This window comes from Rhinoderma darwinii, chromosome 5 (genome assembly GCF_050947455.1).
Source record: "Rhinoderma darwinii isolate aRhiDar2 chromosome 5, aRhiDar2.hap1, whole genome shotgun sequence".
NCBI classification, from domain to species: Eukaryota; Metazoa; Chordata; class Amphibia; order Anura; family Rhinodermatidae; genus Rhinoderma; species Rhinoderma darwinii.
The window spans coordinates 164023976-164043629 of record NC_134691.1 but is presented as its reverse complement, the minus strand read 5'-3'; the positions used below and the strand labels follow the sequence as shown (position 1 = coordinate 164043629).

General features: G+C 40.5%; 1 protein-coding gene across 6 annotated transcripts in view; it reads left to right on the top strand.

Moving 5' to 3' along the window:
• RELCH (RAB11 binding and LisH domain, coiled-coil and HEAT repeat containing) overlaps positions 1–19654 on the top strand; it is a 139979-nt gene that overhangs the window by 56047 nt on the left and 64278 nt on the right. For all 6 annotated transcript variants that reach the window (XM_075826727.1, XM_075826726.1, XM_075826723.1 and 3 more), the window contains 5 exons: positions 4219–4332; positions 5079–5270; positions 5866–5957; positions 14956–15210; positions 18402–18477. In XM_075826727.1, the coding sequence (XP_075682842.1) occupies positions 4219–4332; positions 5079–5270; positions 5866–5957; positions 14956–15210; positions 18402–18477 (729 nt within the window). The remainder of the gene's footprint in view (positions 1–4218; positions 4333–5078; positions 5271–5865; positions 5958–14955; positions 15211–18401; positions 18478–19654) is intronic.

The window sequence follows — 19654 nt, the reverse complement described above, 5'->3', positions numbered from 1 at the left end:
ATTCACATTAATGAGTTGTCTGTGTAATAAGAGGTCTTCCAGAGTGAGAGACACGCTTTGTAACTGTTCACTCTCGCCAAGAGATAAGGAACCTGAACAGAGAATTCCCCCTCTATTAACTCAGAATTCCTGAATTCCCCCGTGGTGGTGCTGCAGAGAAATTGAAAGTTTACTGCTAGATTTCCGAACAGGTTACAGCAGATCACTAGTGGTCCCAGCAGGAGGACACTTGTGATCTGCTTATTGTCAAGGGACCCTTCTAAGAAAAAGGAATTGTCCAAAGCGGAGGACCCCTTTTAAGAGCAGCCATACAAATTAAACAACGGTCGGCAGAACACATTTATTTTTCCCCACTCCCCATTAACATGCATGATTTTGTCAATGGGGAGAGGGGAATAGGCTGCTATCAGACACCTTTGACAGCAGCTAATCTCCAATAGGGAACAAAGGATCGGGCATGTTAAAATCATACATCGGCAAGAGGTGGGTGACCCCCATACGCATTCGTTCGAGACAGCTGAAGGAAAATGACAGGTACCGCCTTCTAAGGCCGGATTCACACGAGCGTGTTCAGTTCGGGATATACAGTCCGTATGTCGACAGTATTTCCCGGACCGAACACAGTGCAGGGAGCCGGTCTCCTAGCATCATCGTTATCTATGACGCTAGGAGTCGCTGCCTCGCTGCGGGAAAACTTTCCCGTACTGAAAACATGTTTTCAGTACGGGACAGTAGTTCCGCAGAGAGGCACGGACTCCTAGCGTCATAGATAACGATGATGCTAGGAGCCCGGCTCCCTGCACTGTGTTCGGTCCGGGAAATGCGGCCGACCTGCGGACCGTATATCACGGAATGAACACGCTCGTGTGAATCCGGCCTAAAAGCAATAACTTGTTTCTTTTTCCATTGACATAGCCGTATGAGGGCTTCATTTTTGCAGGACAAGTTGCAGTTTTTCATGGCATTATTTAATGTGCCATATTATTTACTGGGAAACTGAAAAAAAATTCCTTCTGGTGTGGAATGGGGAAAAAAACAGCGATTCCACCTTTTTTTTTGTTTTTTGGGTTTCATATTCACTACGTACATCGTGCGGTAAAAAGAACATGTTAAATTTGTTTTATGTGTCTACGATTACCGAGATACCAAATTTCTATAGTTTTTTTTTCATGTTTTACCACTTCATTAAAGAGAAAAGTATTCGCTGTAGACTTACATCGTGAAAGGGTATTTAAATATGGCGCCGGCTCAGAAGCAGAGTGGCAGGTCTCAATAGCAATGCACTGACTTTGCCATAGACTGCAATATTGTGATATTGCAGTCTATGACAAAAGCTATCTAATGATAGCAGTTTCAAGGCCACTAGGGGGGTTAAATAGAAGTAAAAAAAAAAAATGGGGAAAAAGTTTTTCAAAGAACTTAAAATATATAAAAATTCAAATCACCCCTCTTTCCATAGATCACATATAAAAATAAACAATAATAAACATAAACAAATTAGGTATCCCCGCGTCCAAAAATGCCCAAACTATAAAAATATTTATCCAATACAGTTTTTTTTTGCCATGTCAACCCCCAAAAAAAATTTCATAAAAAGATCGAAATGCCCGACATTCCCCAAAATGTTGTTGTTAATAAAAACGACATCTTTCCACGTACAAAAAGACACCGCTCTGTACACCGAAATATAAAAAAGCTATGGGGCTCACAATATGGCGATGCAAAAAAAAAATAAAATTGTTTTCTTTCAAACGTATTCATTTTTTTTTAAAGGTACCAAAACTTTATGAAAACCGTATCAATTTATCACCGTGATCGTACTGACCTGCAGAATAAAGATAACATGTCATTTTCACCATACAGTGAACACTGTAAAAACTAAACCCATAAGAAAATGGAGGAACTGCTGTTTTTTTCCAGTTCCACCCCATTCTGATTTTTTTTTCCCAGCTAACCAGTACATAACACATAATAAATGGTACCATTAGTACAACTTGTCCCATAAAAATTAAGCCCTCATATGGCGGTGTCAACAAAAACATAAAAAAAGTTATGACCTTTTGAAGGAAATATTAAACGAAAATTAGTCTGGTCCTGAAAGTGTGAGGCTGGGTTCACACGACCATGTTACGTCCGTAATGTACGTAACGTATTTCGGCCGGAAGACCCGGACCGAACACACTGCAGGGGGCCGGGCTCCTAGCATCATAGTGATGTACGACGCTAGGAGTCCCTGCCTCTGCGTGGAACTACTGTCCCGTACTGTAATCATGATTACAGTACGGGACAGTTGTCCTGCAGCGAGGCAGGGACTCCTAGCATCGTACATCACTATGATGCTAGGAGCCCGGCCCCCTGCAGTGTGTTCGGTCCGGGTCTTCCGGCCGAAATACGTTCCGTACATTACGGACGTAACATGGTCGTGTGAACCCAGCCTTAGAGGGTCTGTCAGCTCTCCTTACATGTTTATTCTAATACTTTTATTCTCTATCAAATAACAATTCTAGAACATATTTTCTTAGAACTCTGTGTTGTGCCATTCCTCTGTTATTCCTCCTAGAAATGTGTGAATAAATTTGACAATTAGGTGTTATCATTGCCCTATCAGCACTGATTGGACAGTGTCAAACTGTGTAGGGGGACACCCCTAACTGGTAACACCCAGTTGTCAATTTATTTATTAAGTTCCAGCAGGAATAACAGAGGATTGGCACAAAGAAGAGTTCTAAGAAAAGATGCTTCAAAAGTGGTATTTCATTGGAAATACAATTATGTACTAAAACAGACCAGTCAGGAGAAGTGAGGTTCTCTTTAACCCCTTCAAGTCATCTACCATATATACACGGTGCACGACGGGTGGTACAATATGGAGCGGGCTTACGCGCTGAGCCCGCTCCATAGAACAAGCATGTTGACAGTGTGTTACAGCCGACACTTCAGGGTAATAAGTGGTATCCTGCTCGAGCACGACCCTGCCCGTTTAACCTGTTAAATGCCGCGGTCAATAGCGACCACAGCATTTAAATTACTAAAACCAGGGGGGCTTCCCCCTGTAGCGTTCCAATGGCACCCCGGTGACACGCTCACAGGTGCCGTTGGTTGTCATGGCAGCCTGAGGGCCTGATGAAGGCCCCCAGGTCTGCCCTTCGGCAGGGCTTCATAGGAGAGGGTCAGTATCACGATATACTGCAATACATTAGTATTGTCGTATATAATGCAAGCAAGCCAACGATCGCTGGTTCTCGTACCCCAAAATAGAACTAATAAAAATTACAGCTCGCCCTGCAAAAAAAATGAGCAGTGCGAGGGCTTAATTGACAGAAAAATGAAAAAGTTATGGCTCTCCGAATATGGCAATAAACAAAAATTTTACCTTTAAGAATCCGTATTTTCATTGTAAAACATAAAAAAAAACTATATAAATTTCAGTATCGCTGTAATCCTATTGACCCGCAGAATAAAGTTAACATGCCATTTTTACCACACGGGGAACGCCGTAAAAACAAAACCCCCCAAAAGATTGAAGAATCGCTGTTTTTTTTCCTATTTTTCCAGTTTCCCACTACATTAAATGGTGCCGTGAAAATCTACAACTCGTGCCGCAAACAACAAGCCCTCATACGGCTATATGGATGGAAAAATAAAAAAAAGTTATGGCTTTTGGAAGGTGGGGAGGAAAAAAGCAACGTGAAAATCCAAAAAATGGCTGCGGCGGGAAAGGGTTAAAGAGCCTTGAAACTGGTTCTAAGCATTTATTTGTTTCTTTAATCCTGTTCACTATAACTTAACATCCCAAATGAAAGAGACGGCACCTATGAACATACCATTTTGGCCTGATCACTATTGAACTACTTGTTGGAGCCTGCCGTTTATGCATCGGACTATTTTATTAGCATAGGCAGACTTTTTACTATACAGACAGATCTTGTTAAAGTAAAATAAATGACTGCTTTTTTCTGAAATGGGTTTTGCTATTCAGAAAAGAAATGAACAGATCTGATGGATGATTTTCCACTGTTGGCTTTTCCACAGATTTTTAATTTGACTATTATGAACCTCATTCTTAGGCCACACTCTGCAGCATCGAGTTGGTTACTTTGTTTGGTGGATTTTTGTTATTTACCTGAACTATTAAATTGCTCAAACGATATGAACAAATGCACATTGTTTTTCTAACTTCTGTACTTCTTTATTTTTTTTTTATTTTTTTACTTCTAGGAACCAATAAAACCTCTTGAGAAAAGAGCTCTAAATTTCCTTGTCAATGAATATTTATTGAAAAATAACAACAAACTAACTTCTATAACCTTTTCTGATGAGAATGATGACCAGGTAAGGTGAATTTTTTATTTTCATTTATTAAAACGCGAGCATCCCACTGCAGCAATTCCGTTGAAAGTCAAATGCTTTCCGCTGTGGCAAAAACGCACCATTTCCTGTGGTTTTTGCGGCAGAAAATGGTGCGTAAATTGCTGCGTTTTTCCCAATGTTAGGTGGAGACATCTCCTATGAAAAACACAGAAATTCTGCACACCTTCCGTAGCAGGAATTGAAATGCTGCGGTCCGAAAAATACGCACCACAGGTCAACTTCGGCTCGGATATTTTACGCAGCGTGTGGATGAGATTTGTTAAATCTCATCCACTCTGTTGCTACTGTATTCTGCTGCGTTATTTTCCGGCCGGAAAAAAAACGCGCCAATTCCCTTTCGTGTGGACGAGCCCTTAAAGACCTCCTGAATCGTATGGGTATCTGGTAATAGTGATTCTATGATAGACATTTTAATTTTGCATTTTTTTTTTTTTATAGTGCAAAAACCTTCCACCACATTGTTTGACATCACAATTAAAAGGACAATGAAGTAAAAGCTGCATGAATGTGATTAGAAAGAAAGTGATTATCTGATATGTTGGTGCAAAATACAGAAAATAATACAGTATAAATATGCAGTAAATACATTGATGCCCTAAACTTATATTGTGTCTTTAGATATTTTTTGACTATTTGAAATGTATGTAATTGCAATAGACTGTTTAGGAAATAAGTTTATTTATTTTTGTCGTCCTTTTTTTATTTAGGACTTTGAGCTGTGGGATGACGTAGGGTTAAACATCCCAAAGCCTCCAGACTTGTTGCAGCTTTACCGAAACTTTGGCAGCCACCTAGCTGTTGTGAAGGACACCGCAGACGCTGCAGTAAGTGTAGAGGAGGATGATCTGCAGCCCGTTCCAGGAGCGGAGAGGCCTGCGGCTGAACCAGTAGCTGAACAGGTCAGAAACTGACATTATTACTCGGCATTTGCGTAGATATGATGAATTCTATTTACTATTCTCACAGTAAAGCCCCTTTTACACGGGTTTATAATCGGGCAAACGAGCTTCATTCGATTGCTCATTCTTGATCATTGCCCTGTGTTTATACAGGGCAACGATGAGCCGTTGAACTAGCTCGTTCATCGGCTGATCTGCTCGTTTACGTGGCCAATAAAATGGTTACTAGTCTGCAGCACACCTCCCCGTGTTAACAGGGAGATGAGATGTGCCAATGACATGATGGATATGTGTGGGGACGGACGATCGTAGTAACAATTGCACATCCCCATACATGCCGACCATTGCTCCTTGTGAAAGGAGCAAACAAGTGCCGACCAACAAGCGGTCTCGTTGATTGGCGTTTGTCTTCACGTCCCATATCTGGTCCTTTACTCCTCACAATTTGACATTTAGATTTAAAAAAAGAAAAAACAAAGCTGAACTGTCTGGTCATTTAGGCCAAAAATAGCTTGATTTATATCCAGCATAATAACCCAACCCCCCCCCCCCCCCCCCCCTTTTTTTTTTTTTTTTTTTTTTTTTTTTCTTTTAGCCGTCTGCTTTAGTGCAGGAATTGGAGAATAGAATCAGGCAATGTAATGATGAGAGAGAAGTTTTGCTGGATCAAATTCGGATTCTCCAGAGGTATGTAATACTGCTGAGGGTTTGTGAATATTACAACATCCCCCATTCTCTAAGTTATCTTTTTCTTGTTGATGATTTACACGTTTAATGAAAGTTTACTGCAAATTAATAATATTGTTATTATCAATGTCTTTATTTGGAAAGTTTCATAAAACTCTCATACATATGTCTATCTGAACGGACAACCTTGCCTGTGTAGTTGCCTGTACATTGTTTATTGACGCACATCTCACTTCAAAATCTGAAAATGAAGTATTACTTTAAGGTAAGTCCGTTATCCCCAAGGCGTATCTAGAGGTACGGGAAGCGGAGATCTAGCCCAAAGAGTGTGTTTAGTGGTCCCTGTGCCTGCCTGTGACATAATGCTTAAAAAAAAAAAATAAATTGGTGTCCATTACAATCCCTGATTAAAAGCCAATACTTTTTAAAAGACCATTCACTTGTCATTATTTGGTTTCATCCATAACAATTCTCTAGCCACAAGGACAGCTTAAAGAGGCTCTGCCACCAGATTTTGCAACCCCTATCTGCTATTGCAGCAGATAGGCGCTGCAATGTAGATTACAGTAACGTTTTTATTTTTAAAAAACTAGCATTTTTGGCCAAGTTATGACCATTTTTGTAGTTATGCAAATGAGGCTTGCAAATGTCCAAGTGGGTGTGTTTAAAAGTAAAAGTCCAAGTGGGCGTGTATTATGTGCGTACATCGGGGCGTTTTTACTACTTTTACTAGCTGGGCGTTCTGAAGAGAAGTATCATCCACTTCTCTTCAGAACGCCCAGCTTCTGCCAGATCACGCTGTGACGTCACTCGCAGGTCCTGCATCGTGTCAGACGAGCGAGGACACATCGGCACCAGAGGCTACAGTTGATTCTGCAGCAGCATCAGCGTTTGCAGGTAAGTAGCCTGTAATCTACATTGCAGCGCCTATCTGCTGCAATAGCAGATACGGGTTGCAAAATCTGGTGACAGAGAGCCTCTTTAAGCAGCTCTTCAGTATGTGGAGCCTTCATATAGCAGCTTAAAAGCGCGTTTTGCAATTGGGATTATCTGTATTTACAAAACTTTGAGGTTTGAGTGGAGGTCTGCTCTAATATGCACAATACTTCTGATTAAATGTTTGAGAGCCTTTAGGCCTCGTTCACACAGAGTTTTTTGCAGGAGGAAAATTCAGCCTCAAAATTCCGTTTGGGTTTTTGAGACAGATTTTGTCTTTCCTGCACGTCGTTTGCCGCGATTTTCGCAGTGTTTTTCGCCCCCGGCCATTGAATGCTAATGGCAAAAAACTCCGCAAAATACGCTCTCTCTGCCTCCCATTGATGTCAATGGGAGGTCAGATGCGTAAACGTGCGAAGATAGGACATGTCCCTTCATTGGGCCTATTCACACAGAGTATTTTGACTAGCTTTTTGGAGTGGAAACCACTTGCAAAAACCGGTCGAAAACGCCTCCAGTTGATTTCAATGGTAGGCGGGGGCGGTTTTCTCCCGCAAGTGGTAAAACCGCCTCGCGGGAGAATGAAGGGACATGCCCTATCTTCGTGCGTTTAAGCCTCTGACCTGTCATTGACATCAATGGGAGGCAGAGAGAGCGTATTTCGCTGAGGTTTTTGCCCGTAGCACTCAATGGCTGCGAGCGAAAAACGCCACGAAAATCGCGGCAAACTACGTGCAGGAAGGACAAAATCTGCTTCAAAATCCCAAACGGAATTTTGAGGCAGAATTTTCCTCCTGCAAAAAAGTCAGTGTGAACGAGGCCTTTCTCCCGAGAGGCGGATTTACCGCTCGCGGGAGAAAAGCGCCCCCGCCTCCCATTGGAATCAATGGAAGGCATTTTTGGCCGGTTTTTGACGAGTTTTGCGGAGCGGTTTCTGCTCCAAAAAGCTCGTCAAAATACTCTGTGTGAACAGGCCCTTACAACAATCTTATTTGAGCTTTTATTTTATAGATTGCCATAATAGCAGTTTTCTTGGTGGCTAAAGGGTTTGTGTCATGATTAACCCCTTCCCGCACCTTGGCGTAAATGCACGTCCAGGTGAGCAGTAACTTCGCGCACCTGGGCGTGCAGATACGTCCGCGCTTTAACAGTTAACCGCCGCGCGGCGCTACACCGCAGCGGCGGTTAACTGTGCAGGCTGTCAGCCCTGCTCTCCCCGTTGCCGATCAGCGGCCTGTCGCCGCTGAAATCGGCAATTAACCCCTTCGATGCGGTGGTCGATTGCGATCACCGCATTGAAGAGGTTTACAGCGGATCGGCAGCCCACCACATGCATTTGCGGGGGCTGGCGATCCTTATGGCAACCAGAGGCCAGACAATGACCTCCGGGTTGCCATGTATGGAAGCCTCGGGGGAGCAGCCTCAGGCCGGTCCTCCGTTGCTTCCTGTCAGTGTGACAGTTACGTCACAATGACAGTTAGAACACACTACACTACGTGTGTAGTGTAATGTGTTCTAGCAGCGATCAGAGCTGCAAGTCTAAGTGTCCCCTAGTGGGACAAGTAAAAAAAGTAAAAAAAAGATAAAAGTGTTTTGAAAAAGTGTAAAAATAAAAGTTAGAAGTGACATAAACAAAGAATGCTTTTTTTCCTATAATAAGTCTTTTATTATAGGAAAAAAATTAACACGTTAAAAAAAGTACACATATTTGGTATCCCCGCGTTCGTAACGACCCCATCTATAAAACTGTAGTATTATTTTTCCCGCACGGTGAACACCGCAAAAAAAATAAACGAAAAACAGTGCCCGAATCACAATTTTTTTGGTAACCAACCCTCCCAAAATATACAATAAAAAGTGATCAAAAAGTCGCATGTACGCCAAAATGGTACCAATACAAACTACAACCCGTCCCGCAAAAAACAAGCCCTTACACCGCTTTTTTGACTGAAAAATAAAAAAAGTTATCGCTCTCAGAATATGGTGACACAAAAAATAATTAATTTTATAAATAAGGGATTTTATTGCACAAACGCTGCAAAACATAAAAAAATTCTATACATATGGTATCGCCGTAATCGTATCGACCCGCAGTATAAAGTAAAATGGTCATTTATAGCCTAGGGTGAAGGCCATAAAAGAAAATAAAAAACATTGTCAGAATTGCTGGTTTTTGGTCACCTTGCTTGCCAAAAAATGGAATAAAACGTGATTTAAAAAATTTCTGGTACCCCAAAATGGTACCAATGAAAACTACAGATTGTCCCGCAATGAATAAACCCTCACACAGCTCCGGTGGAGAGAAGAAAAAAAAAGTTCTGGCTCTCAGAATATGGCGATGCAAAATGTGCAGAGTGTTCCAAAAGCAGATAAGTTCGGGTGCCATTTATCAGTGCGACCCCCGGCCACATATCTGCGGATTATTATTTATTTACTGCATTATTATACCCTCTTATTATACCCTGATGTACCCCGCACAGATAACATATACTATGATGTACCCCGCACAGATAACATATGCCCCCACATTATAAATTGAAACACCAGTAAAACCCCAAACAGAACAACTACCAAGCTACATCTGCGCCCCAAAAGCTAAATTGCGCTCCCTCCCTTCTGAGCCCTGTAGCGTGCATAAACACCAGTTTACGTCCACAGATATGGCATCGCCATACCCGGGAGAACCCGGTTAATATTTTATGAGGTATTTGTCTTCAGTGGCACAAACTGGGCATAACATGTAGTGCACTAAAATGGCATATGAGTGGAAAATTTTAATTTTCACTCTGCACCATCCGCTGCACATTAACCCCTTCACGCACCACGACATAGCATGTCGTAGTGTGGGGGGGCGATGTATGGAGCGTCTCACGTGAAAAATAAAGAATTTAAAACTGCAAAATCGCTGTTTTTGGTCACCTTCGCTCTACCTAAAAATGTAATAAAAAGTGCTCAAAAAGTTGTATGTACCAAAAAATGGTACCAATAAAAACGACCCCTCGTCCCTCAGTAAATAAGCCCTCATACCGCTCTATTGATTGAAAAATAAAAAAGTTATGGCTCTTGGAACGCGGGGAGGAAAAAACGAAAAAGGAAAAGAAAAAAATGGATCAGTCCAGAAAGGGTTAATTACTTTCTAATTAAAAACCATTTATGACCACACGTGGGGTATTGCCGTACTCGGGAGAAATTGCTTTACAAATGTTGGGCAGCTTTTTCCCCTTTTATCCTTTGTGAAATTGAAAAAATTCAACATTTTAGTGGAAGAAATGTTGATATTCATTTTCACAGCCTAATTCTAATCCTGCAAAAGACTTGTGGGGTCTAAATGCCCACTATATCCCTAGATAGATTCTTTAAGTGGTGTAATTTCCACTTTTGGGGGGTTTCCACTGTTTTGGCCTCTCAGGGGCTTTGCAAATTCGACATGGCACCCAAAAACCATTTCAGCTAAATTTGAGCTCCAAAAGCCAAATAGCGCTCCTTCCCTTCTGAGCCTTGCTGTGGGTCCAAACAGCAGTTTATTACAACATATGGCATATTTCCGTAATCAGGAGAAATTGTTTTACAAATGTTGGGGTGCTTTTTCTCCATTATTCCTTGTAAAAATTAAAAATGGCTACCTTTTTTCAGAAGAAAAATAGATTTTTACCTTTTACAGAATAATTCCAATGAATTCAGCAAAACAACTGTGGGGTCAAAATGCTAAATTTACCCCTAGAAAAATTCCTTGAGTGTAGTTTCCAAAATGGGGTCAGTTTTGGGGGGTTTCCACTATTTTGTTCCCTCCAGTGAATTTCAGACACGACACTGAAAACTATTCCAGCAAAATCAGAATTTCAAAATCCAAATGGTGCTCCTTCCCTTCTGAGTCCTGCTGTGGGTCCAAACAGCAGTTTATTACCACATATGGGGTATTGCTATAATCGGGAGAAATTGCTTTACATATGTTGGGGTGTTTTTTCTCTTTTATTCCTTGAAAAAATTTAAACATTTCTACATTTTTTCAGAAAAAAAGTAGATTTTCATCTTCACATACTAATTCAAATAAATTTAGCAAAAAAACTGTGGGTTCAAAATGCTAACTATACCCCTAGATAAATTTCCTGAGGGGTGTAGTTTCCAAAATGAGGTCACTTTTGGGGGTCTTTATTGTTTTGGCCCCACAAGACCTCTTCAAACCTGACATGGTACCTAAAATATACGCTAAAAAAAAAAGGAGGCCCCAAAATCCACTAGGTGCTCCTTTGCTTCTGAGGCCGGTGTTTCAGTAAATTAGCGCACTAGGGCCACATGTGGGATATTTCTAAAAACTGCAGAATCTGGGCAATAAATAATAAGTTAAATTTCTTGGGTAAAACCTCCTGTGGTATAGAAAAAAATGTATTACAAATGAATTTTGTAAAAAAAAAATGAAATTTGTAACTTTCACCTCTGCTTTGCTTTAATTCCTGTGAAACGCCTAAAGGGTTAAAACACTTCCTGAATGCTGTTTTGAATACTTTGAGGGGTGCAGTTTTCAAAGTGGGGTGATTTATGGGGACTTTCTAATATATAAGGCCCTCAAAGCCACTTCAGAACTGAACTGGTCCTTGTAAAAATCGCCTTTTGAAATTTTCTTGAAAATATGAGAAATCACTGCTAAAGTTGTAAGTCTTGTAACGTCCTAGAAAAATAAAAGGATGTTCAAAAAACGATGCCAAACTAAAGTAGACATATGAGAAATGTTAACTAGTAACTATTTTGTGTGGTATTGCTATCTGTTTTACAAGCAGATACATTTAAATTTAGAAAAATGCTAATTTTTGCAAATTTTCTCCAAATCTTGGTGGTTTTTACAAATAAATATTGAATTTATCAACCAAATTATTTCACTAACATAAAGTACAATATGTCACGAGATAACAATTTCAGAATCGCTTGGCTAGGTAAAAGCATTCCGGAGTTATTACCACATAAAGTGACACATCAGATTTGAAAAATCGGCTTCGTCCTGAATGCCAAAACAGGCTCAGTCCTGAAGGGGTTAAATATAGTTAATCTGTTTGATCACACAAAGCATAACAATTTTGCAGTTGGAGTTTTTTTAAGAAAATGCTCCTCTCCTTTTGTTTAGACATTGCTATCCTATACATATGATGGCGCCCTCTGCGTTTCGATTCCCGCTCAGAACGTCCACCTCACGGATTCGGCACTGGTGCGATGAAGCTGCTTCTAGTGTGCCGATTCTTATTGGCTGGCCTGCACAGCAGCAGGAATCAATCTGCCGTCCGTGTAGAAGAGGATCCGGGCGCTGTGTGTTTCCACCGACACTGGACACATTAGGTTATGTTAACACTGCTTATTTTCGGCCGTAAACGGCTGAAATACGGCCGGAAAATTTGGAAGCAGAATGCCTCCAAACATCTGCCCATTGATTTCAATGGGAAATACGGCGTTCTGTTCCGACGGCCGTTTTTTTTTTTCTAGTCCATTTTTAAAAATGCCCGCGAAAAAGAAGTGCATGTCACTTCTTGAGCCGTTTTTCATTGACTCTAGAAAAACCGCTCCAAAAAACGGCTGTAAAAAAAACGCAGCGAAAAACGCGAGTTGCTTAAAAAACGGCTGAAAACCAGGAGCTGTTTTCCCTTGAAAACAGCTCAGTGTTTTCAGACGTTTCTTATTAAGCGTGTGAACATACCCTTTGGTGGACGTTCTTAGAGGGAATCAAAAGAACACCAGGGGGCGCTAAAACAAGTATATAACTGCAATATGTGGACACAAGCATTTTTTTTTTTTAAATATTCCAGTTGAAGAATTATGTTTTGTGTGATCTAACAGAGAAAGTTAATTGTGGGACAACCCCTTTAATGTTTTACTTCATGCTTATGTGCTCAGTCATTCAGGTAGAGCAATCAGTAAAAGGGATTAGCTTCAGTTTTGAATGTATTTATTTGTGGACATTCATTAAGTAATTTAGAGCCGCTTTTTCCACTCTGCAACTTCTGTAAAAGTTTATCAAAACATTTAGATTAGTAGGGTCTAGAACAACATTAATATGTTTTATTCATAGAATTTGTCACAGTAAATGATTGTTATTATTGGACCTTTTGGTTTTGAGACTGGGTTCATTTGCTAGTTACTGCTTTACTGTTGGGGCCGATGTTAAACTGGAAGCAGTAAGGGCCCGTTCACATCAGCGTTGGCCTTCCGTGCGGCTGAAAGTGAAAGAAGCTGGGCTGGAACAATGAGAAGTGTATGACGCTGATTGGTCACTGATTGGTCAGCCTCATACACTCCTCTGTACAACGCCCAGTTGGTAAATATGTAAAATCACGCCCAGTTGTCTATTAAGAAATGAATTAGCATAAATCTAAAATTGCTCATAACTTGCTCAAAAATGATCGTTTTTCAAACTAAAAACCACAGTTATCTACATTACAGCGCCGATCAGATTATGTAGGAGATAGGGCAATTATAATCTGGTGACAGAGCCTCTTTAAGGCAACTTGTTTTCAGATTTCTTCAAATGGTTGCAAAAATAACCGTAAATTAAATCAGATCACCTCTCTATACTTCACACGTCCCTGTGTCACAGCTGGAGAGCTCCTCTGCCAGTTTACCAAAATCACACCATAGCAATGTTTTTCGACTTCTTTACTCCACACTCACACAGATTTCCTTCCTGTGTCCCTGGTCAGAGAGCTCCTTCAGTCTGCTTAAATGCCATGTACACCTTTTTGAAGGCAATCTTCTTCTATATTACTTGTATGTTTTATGTGTTTAGAAATGTTTTCTGAATGTACTTTTAGTTTAAGTTTTAGTCTTTATAATATAGGTTCTATGTATCCTCTATACATAGAAGCTGTATCGTTCGCTATTCGCCAAATCCGTCAGTTCAGTTGGGGTTTAATAAAAAAATAAAAAATTACCTATAAAGGTGTACATAGACTTTAAGGTGGTATATAGATGTGCAGCTTTTTTATTTTTTATTTTATTTTTACCCCATGATTATGGAAAAAATTAAGGCAAAAAAGCTGTGATTTTGCATAGCGGTGATTTTTTCCCATGATTTTTGCCATCATTACACCAAAAGAAAGCCACAAAACACCCATGCAAATATACCTGTATTCCCTTTTTCACACCTGTTATTTAATTGCGCTCATTTTATAGTCTTGACCTTTACTGGTAGAGTGCCACAATGACAACCAGATCCTTGTACCATTATTAGAAATCGGAAAATAGCCTGTTCTATTCTCAAACACACATTCTGGTTGCTATAAATGGAAGAGTATGACGTTTTCTCCCCTATCCAGCAGTACCCTTGTCACATTAGAGACCAGTATCCGCCTTAGGACCACTCAATTGGTTGGTAGTAATGTAGCAACAGAAGCCAGAATGGATGTACAGAAACGCACGGCTATTTAGGTGCCTTGTGCATTATATAAGTTTTCCAAATTCGTAAAACTAAATAAACTACTTCTTGAGACAGTGCAGCACCCTCTTCACGCTCTATGAAGGACTGTGGGACTGGTGAACCACAACTCTGGTTAGAGGGCTGTACAGCAAACATTCTGTGACTGCTTCAATATGGACATCTTATAGATGCCTTACTTAAAGCCTCACTGTCTCATGAAAGTAGTGCTTTTATAAAACATGTTCCACAATATAAAACAATTAAAACAGGCAAGTAAGTATAAAACCGTATAAAATTAAAAGTTGCCCCCTCCTGTGAAATTGCTAAAAATTTTGTTTTTGTTTTATTATTGATCTGCATATCTGAATGGCCATCACGATATATCCCACAGGGTTTATCAATCATCCACCTTTTTTTTATTTTATTTATTTTTGTGTTTTTATAAATATAACTAGGCAGATTAATTGTACATATCTCTAGAAATTAAGTATAATAATTCTTTTGGCGACCGTATTAGTTGTCAATATATAGACTGCATTTTTCTCTTGTTAAAGTGTCTTTTAATGCCAAAAGATATCATGCGTTATTAGATGTATCATTCAGTATTTACGTGTATGGTAAGTTTGTCACGTTATTTTGTGCTTAAAAATATAATTTTTATTTCAGCGAAATAGAAACTCTCAGAGCGAACTCTGTGGCAGAAGTTATTTCTGAATTCCAGGAGGCTCCACCTGCCAGACTCCAGAGCCAGACTTCAGAGGAAAGCGACCATTACATAGATAGCCAAGCTGTAGAGCACATTGAAACAGACTTCCATCTGTCGCAGGATGTTCCACCCAGCCCTGAGCTGTCAAAAATTAGGAAAAAGACCCTGCTATGTACTCCCCTAAAAGATGGAGTCCAGTTTGATCAGCCTAATCGGTAAATTACATAGTGGTTTTCAGTCGCATAAACATATTAACCCCTTAAGGACACGACCAATTTTGGCCTTGAGGACAGAGCAATTTTTTTACATTTCCCTCTTTGCATCCCGACGCTCATAACTCTTATTTTTTGTACGACGTAGTTGTATGAGACTGTGTTTTTTTGCGGGACGAATTGTACTTTATGTAGGTACCATTTTTTGGTACAAATACATTATCGTTTAATTTCTATACATTTTTATTTTGGCGAAAATGCAGAAAAAAAGCATTTGCGCAGCAGTTTTAATATTTATTTTTTTACACCATACACCGATCATCATATATAATGTTATCATTTGTTGTACAGATTGTTACGGTCGGGGCGATACCAAATATGTCTATTTCATGTTTTGGGACTTATATTTTAAAAAGTTTATTTATTATAAAAAATGTGTGTTTCTGTGTATTTTTTTTACTTTATTTATCATAAATTTTTTTTTACATTAATTTTACGGTTTTTTTAATCCCATAAAGGGATTTATCATTTTGATTTTTATTTTGTAATGTACTGGCATAGATCTATATGCAAGTACATTAGCCTGTTACTGATTGTACACAGGCAGTTGTTAGGGCGTACCTCAGTATGCCCTAACAACAGGAAATATGTTCAGACAGCCCTGGGGTCCTTCAATGGACCCTGGGCTGTCTGGCCATATGAGTTGTGGGCTTTGATCACGTCCCAGTTCTCTTCTGTGACGCGATCAATGTGCAGTCCCCCCTCTTTGAACGCCGCTATCTGCTTTCATCGCGGCATTCAAAGGGTTAACGGCGGAGAGAAGATGTTTCTCTCCTCTCCGCTGTCAGAGCGGGGCCGTGGCTGTGTATTACAGCCGTTGTCCCCCTCTCTCGATCGCGCGCAGGGACGGCTGTCACACAGGACGAGTATGCTCGTCCTAATGCGCGAAGTGCTCGCCGCTCAGGACGAGCATACTCGTCCTGTGTCGGCAACCAGTTAAAGTAATATTAATGAAAGTTAACTGATTTTCTGGGGCTTTTGTGCCATCAAACTTCCTCACACTCTGCAGAACTTGAGTTCAAAGCATTGCAGCGAATTCTTTATTTTCTTATTTTGATGTTCGCTTTATCTTTAAGAGAAATCCGACTTCTAAACTAGGTCTTTGTAACTAAAGGTCCTTTTACGTTTATTGTTATGTAATAACACATCGGGGTGCGGGGGGAATGTATGGAGTGATCGCACTGTTTCTGGCCGTTTAACCCCTCAAATATGGTCAATAGCGACCGCCGCAACTGAGGTGTTAAAAAGAGGGGGGCGCCCCCCTATCACAGCTCCTCGTCGTCCCCACAACGTGATCGTGGGGTACCGATGGCAGCCCAGGGGCCTAATGAAGGCCCCAAGGAGTGCCTTCACTCTGCCTCTGTTAAGCCCTGCCTGTGGCAGGGCTTAAAGGGGTTTTCCCATTAGAGACATTTATTACGTGTCCACAGGATATGTCATAAATGCGGGTCCCATCTTTCTGCGGGTCCCCTGTTCTACTGCTTGTGGCTGAAGCGTGTTATTGCCGACCATGAATTACGGAAACGGCGTAGCATGCGAGCTGTGATGTTTCCGTAACTACCATTCAGATCTATGAGACCTACGTAAACAGCGTCGCTCGTCGAGTGACGCTGTTTTCTTCTTAATGGTCGGGAATCGCACGCTTCAGCCACAACACAGAGCAGTAGAACGGGTTCTAGAGAGAAGTGCGTGTCCCAGAGGTGGGACCCGCATCTAGCTAACATTTACGACATATCCATTAGATATGTCATAAATGTCTCTGATGGGAAAACCGCTTTAACAAAAGACTAAAAATTACAATATACTGCAACACATTACTATTGCAGTGTATTGTACCAGCGATCCAAAGCATCATATCTGCGACCAGGAGATCGCAAAGTGAAATCCTGTAGTGGGGGGAAAAAACAGTAAAATAAAGTTTAAGAAAAAATAAATAAAAAGATTACAGTTCAAATAAAACTTGGTAAAAGCGTAAAAAAAAAACCAACACAAATATATGTTGTATCGTTGTTAGTAACGACTCGAACAATAAAGTTAACATCTTAATTAAAATGCCGGGTGAACGGTGTCCAAAAACAAAAAAGCAAAAAAACATTACTAATTTTACAAAAGATTACTTTTTTTCTCCTATTCCCCCCCCCCCCCCCACATAAAAAAATAAAATTAATGTTAATCAAGAAGTCCCATTTACCCCATAATAGTACCAATGAAAACTACGCTTTGCCCTGCAAAAAACAATCGCACATATGGCTACGTCGACAGAGGAAAAAAAAAAGTTAAGGCTCTTGGAATGCGGCGATGCAAAAACAAGTAATCATTTTTTTTTTTTTATTGTGCAAACCTTTTTATATATTTTGGTGTCCCTGTAGTCGTCCCGACCCATAGAATAAAGATAACATGTTATTTACACCGCATAGTGAACGGCGTAAATTTGTAACGCGAAAAACAATGCTGGAATAGCTTTTTATTTGTATTTCTTTTCTAAAATGAAGGTATTAAAAGTTAATCAATGTATTATATGCATCCAAAAATGGTGCAATTGAAAAAGAAAACCCGCAAAAAACAAGTCCTTACATGGCTATGTCGACGGAATAAAAAAGTTTGGGCTCTTGGAATGTGACAGTGAAAAAACGAAAAATAATCCTTGGTCATTCACGCGCAAAATGGCGTTTAAAGGATTAAGGGGTTAAAAGATTATTGCGGTTAAAATTCAATGTATAACATGCTTTACTGTGGCCTGTTTAATTTGGTGCCCGGTCCAGAAATGTATACGCTGTGGTGGAGAGGGGTTAAGGCCACAAGGAGTGAGGCAATACCGGTTAAAATTCACATTTTGAAATAACCTTTTGATGCTGCGGCTTAGATTAATCATGATTTTGTATGTTCTAATACACAACTGAGTAAAGAGTGGAATATTTGTGGAGATGTCCATTACAATTGTAAAAAATCCATGCACTTGTGTCTAAGGTACTGTTTGGTGACCAACTACAGGGTCCTACTTGGTTTATGTGCACGGCATTAGTATTATTGTGCACACAAGGCCTTGAAATTGGTGTAGAATTATGTGTGCATGCACAGTACTAACAATATGCGGTATGGGCATAATGGAAATTTCTCTTTATCTTATCCAACAGAAAACTATCTCCGGCCTTTCATCAAGCTCTGCTTTCTTTTTGTCGCATGTCCGCAGACAGTCGTTTAGGATCAGAGGTAATCATCCTTTTGCTCTTCTATATATTTCTTTGTTGCCTATTTTTTTTTATGTGTTTCAGTGATTAATTGTTAAGACTAGGACGGTTAAGTTTATTATTCTAGTCCGGTACTTCTTGCAAGGAGGCATATCTTGCTTACATCCTGTGAACTCTGTTGTGCTGTTCATGATGTTCCTCCTATAAATTTATGAATAAATTGACAACTGGGTCTTAACTATTGGGGGTGTGTCCCTATACAGTCCAATCAGTGCTCATTTTCTCCTACGGTGTAGGAACACACCATATTGACAAGAACACCCAGTTGTCAACTTAAAAGGGTTGTCCACTTGTTTTATTTTATTTATAGAAAAGGAAATTATTCAGATTTCTAATATATACTTATTTAACATTCTACTCAATTAGGCTATGTTCACACGGAGTATTTTGGGGGAGGAATATCTGCCTCAAAGTTCCAAACGGAATTTTGAGGCAGATATTCCTCCCCCAAAATACTCCGTGTGAACAGCAATTATCGCGCCGTTTTTCACCCGCGGCCATTGAGCGCCGCGGGCATAAAACACGCTTTCTCCTGCCTCCCATTGAAGTCAATGGGAGGTCGGAGGCGGAAGCGCCCGAAGATAGGGCATGTCGCTTCTTTTTCCCGCGAGGCAGTTTTACTGCTCGCGGGAAAAAGACGCCGACGCCTCCCATTGAAATCAATGGGAGGCGTTCTCGGGCCGTTTCTGCCGAGTTTTGCGACGCGGTTTCCGCGTCAAAAAACTCGGCAAAAGACCCCGTGTGAACATATTACAGTGTACTTATATCAGTGTAGTTGCCTTTGTCTAAACAAAAAAATGGTATAGCCCAAAGATTGGTCCATAGAAATGCATTAGTAGGATAACCGAATGGACTAATGGTGGCAGCAGTCATACGACCCACATTCAGTGACCCCTGGCATTCAGGTAACACTGTCACATTAATATGACCACCAGCTAATATCCAGAGTAACCTGCCGTGTGCAGCACAGACAGCAGCTAGACGGGCTGGGAGTGACTCAATGGAGGTGCTGATAGGTTGTCTCTTGTATCTGGAGCCATGCTGACTGCAGTGCATCCCACATTTGCTGGAGGGTGCGTGGGGAAGGATCCATAGAGCGAACAAGACGATCGAGGTGGTCCCACAGATGCTCAATTGGG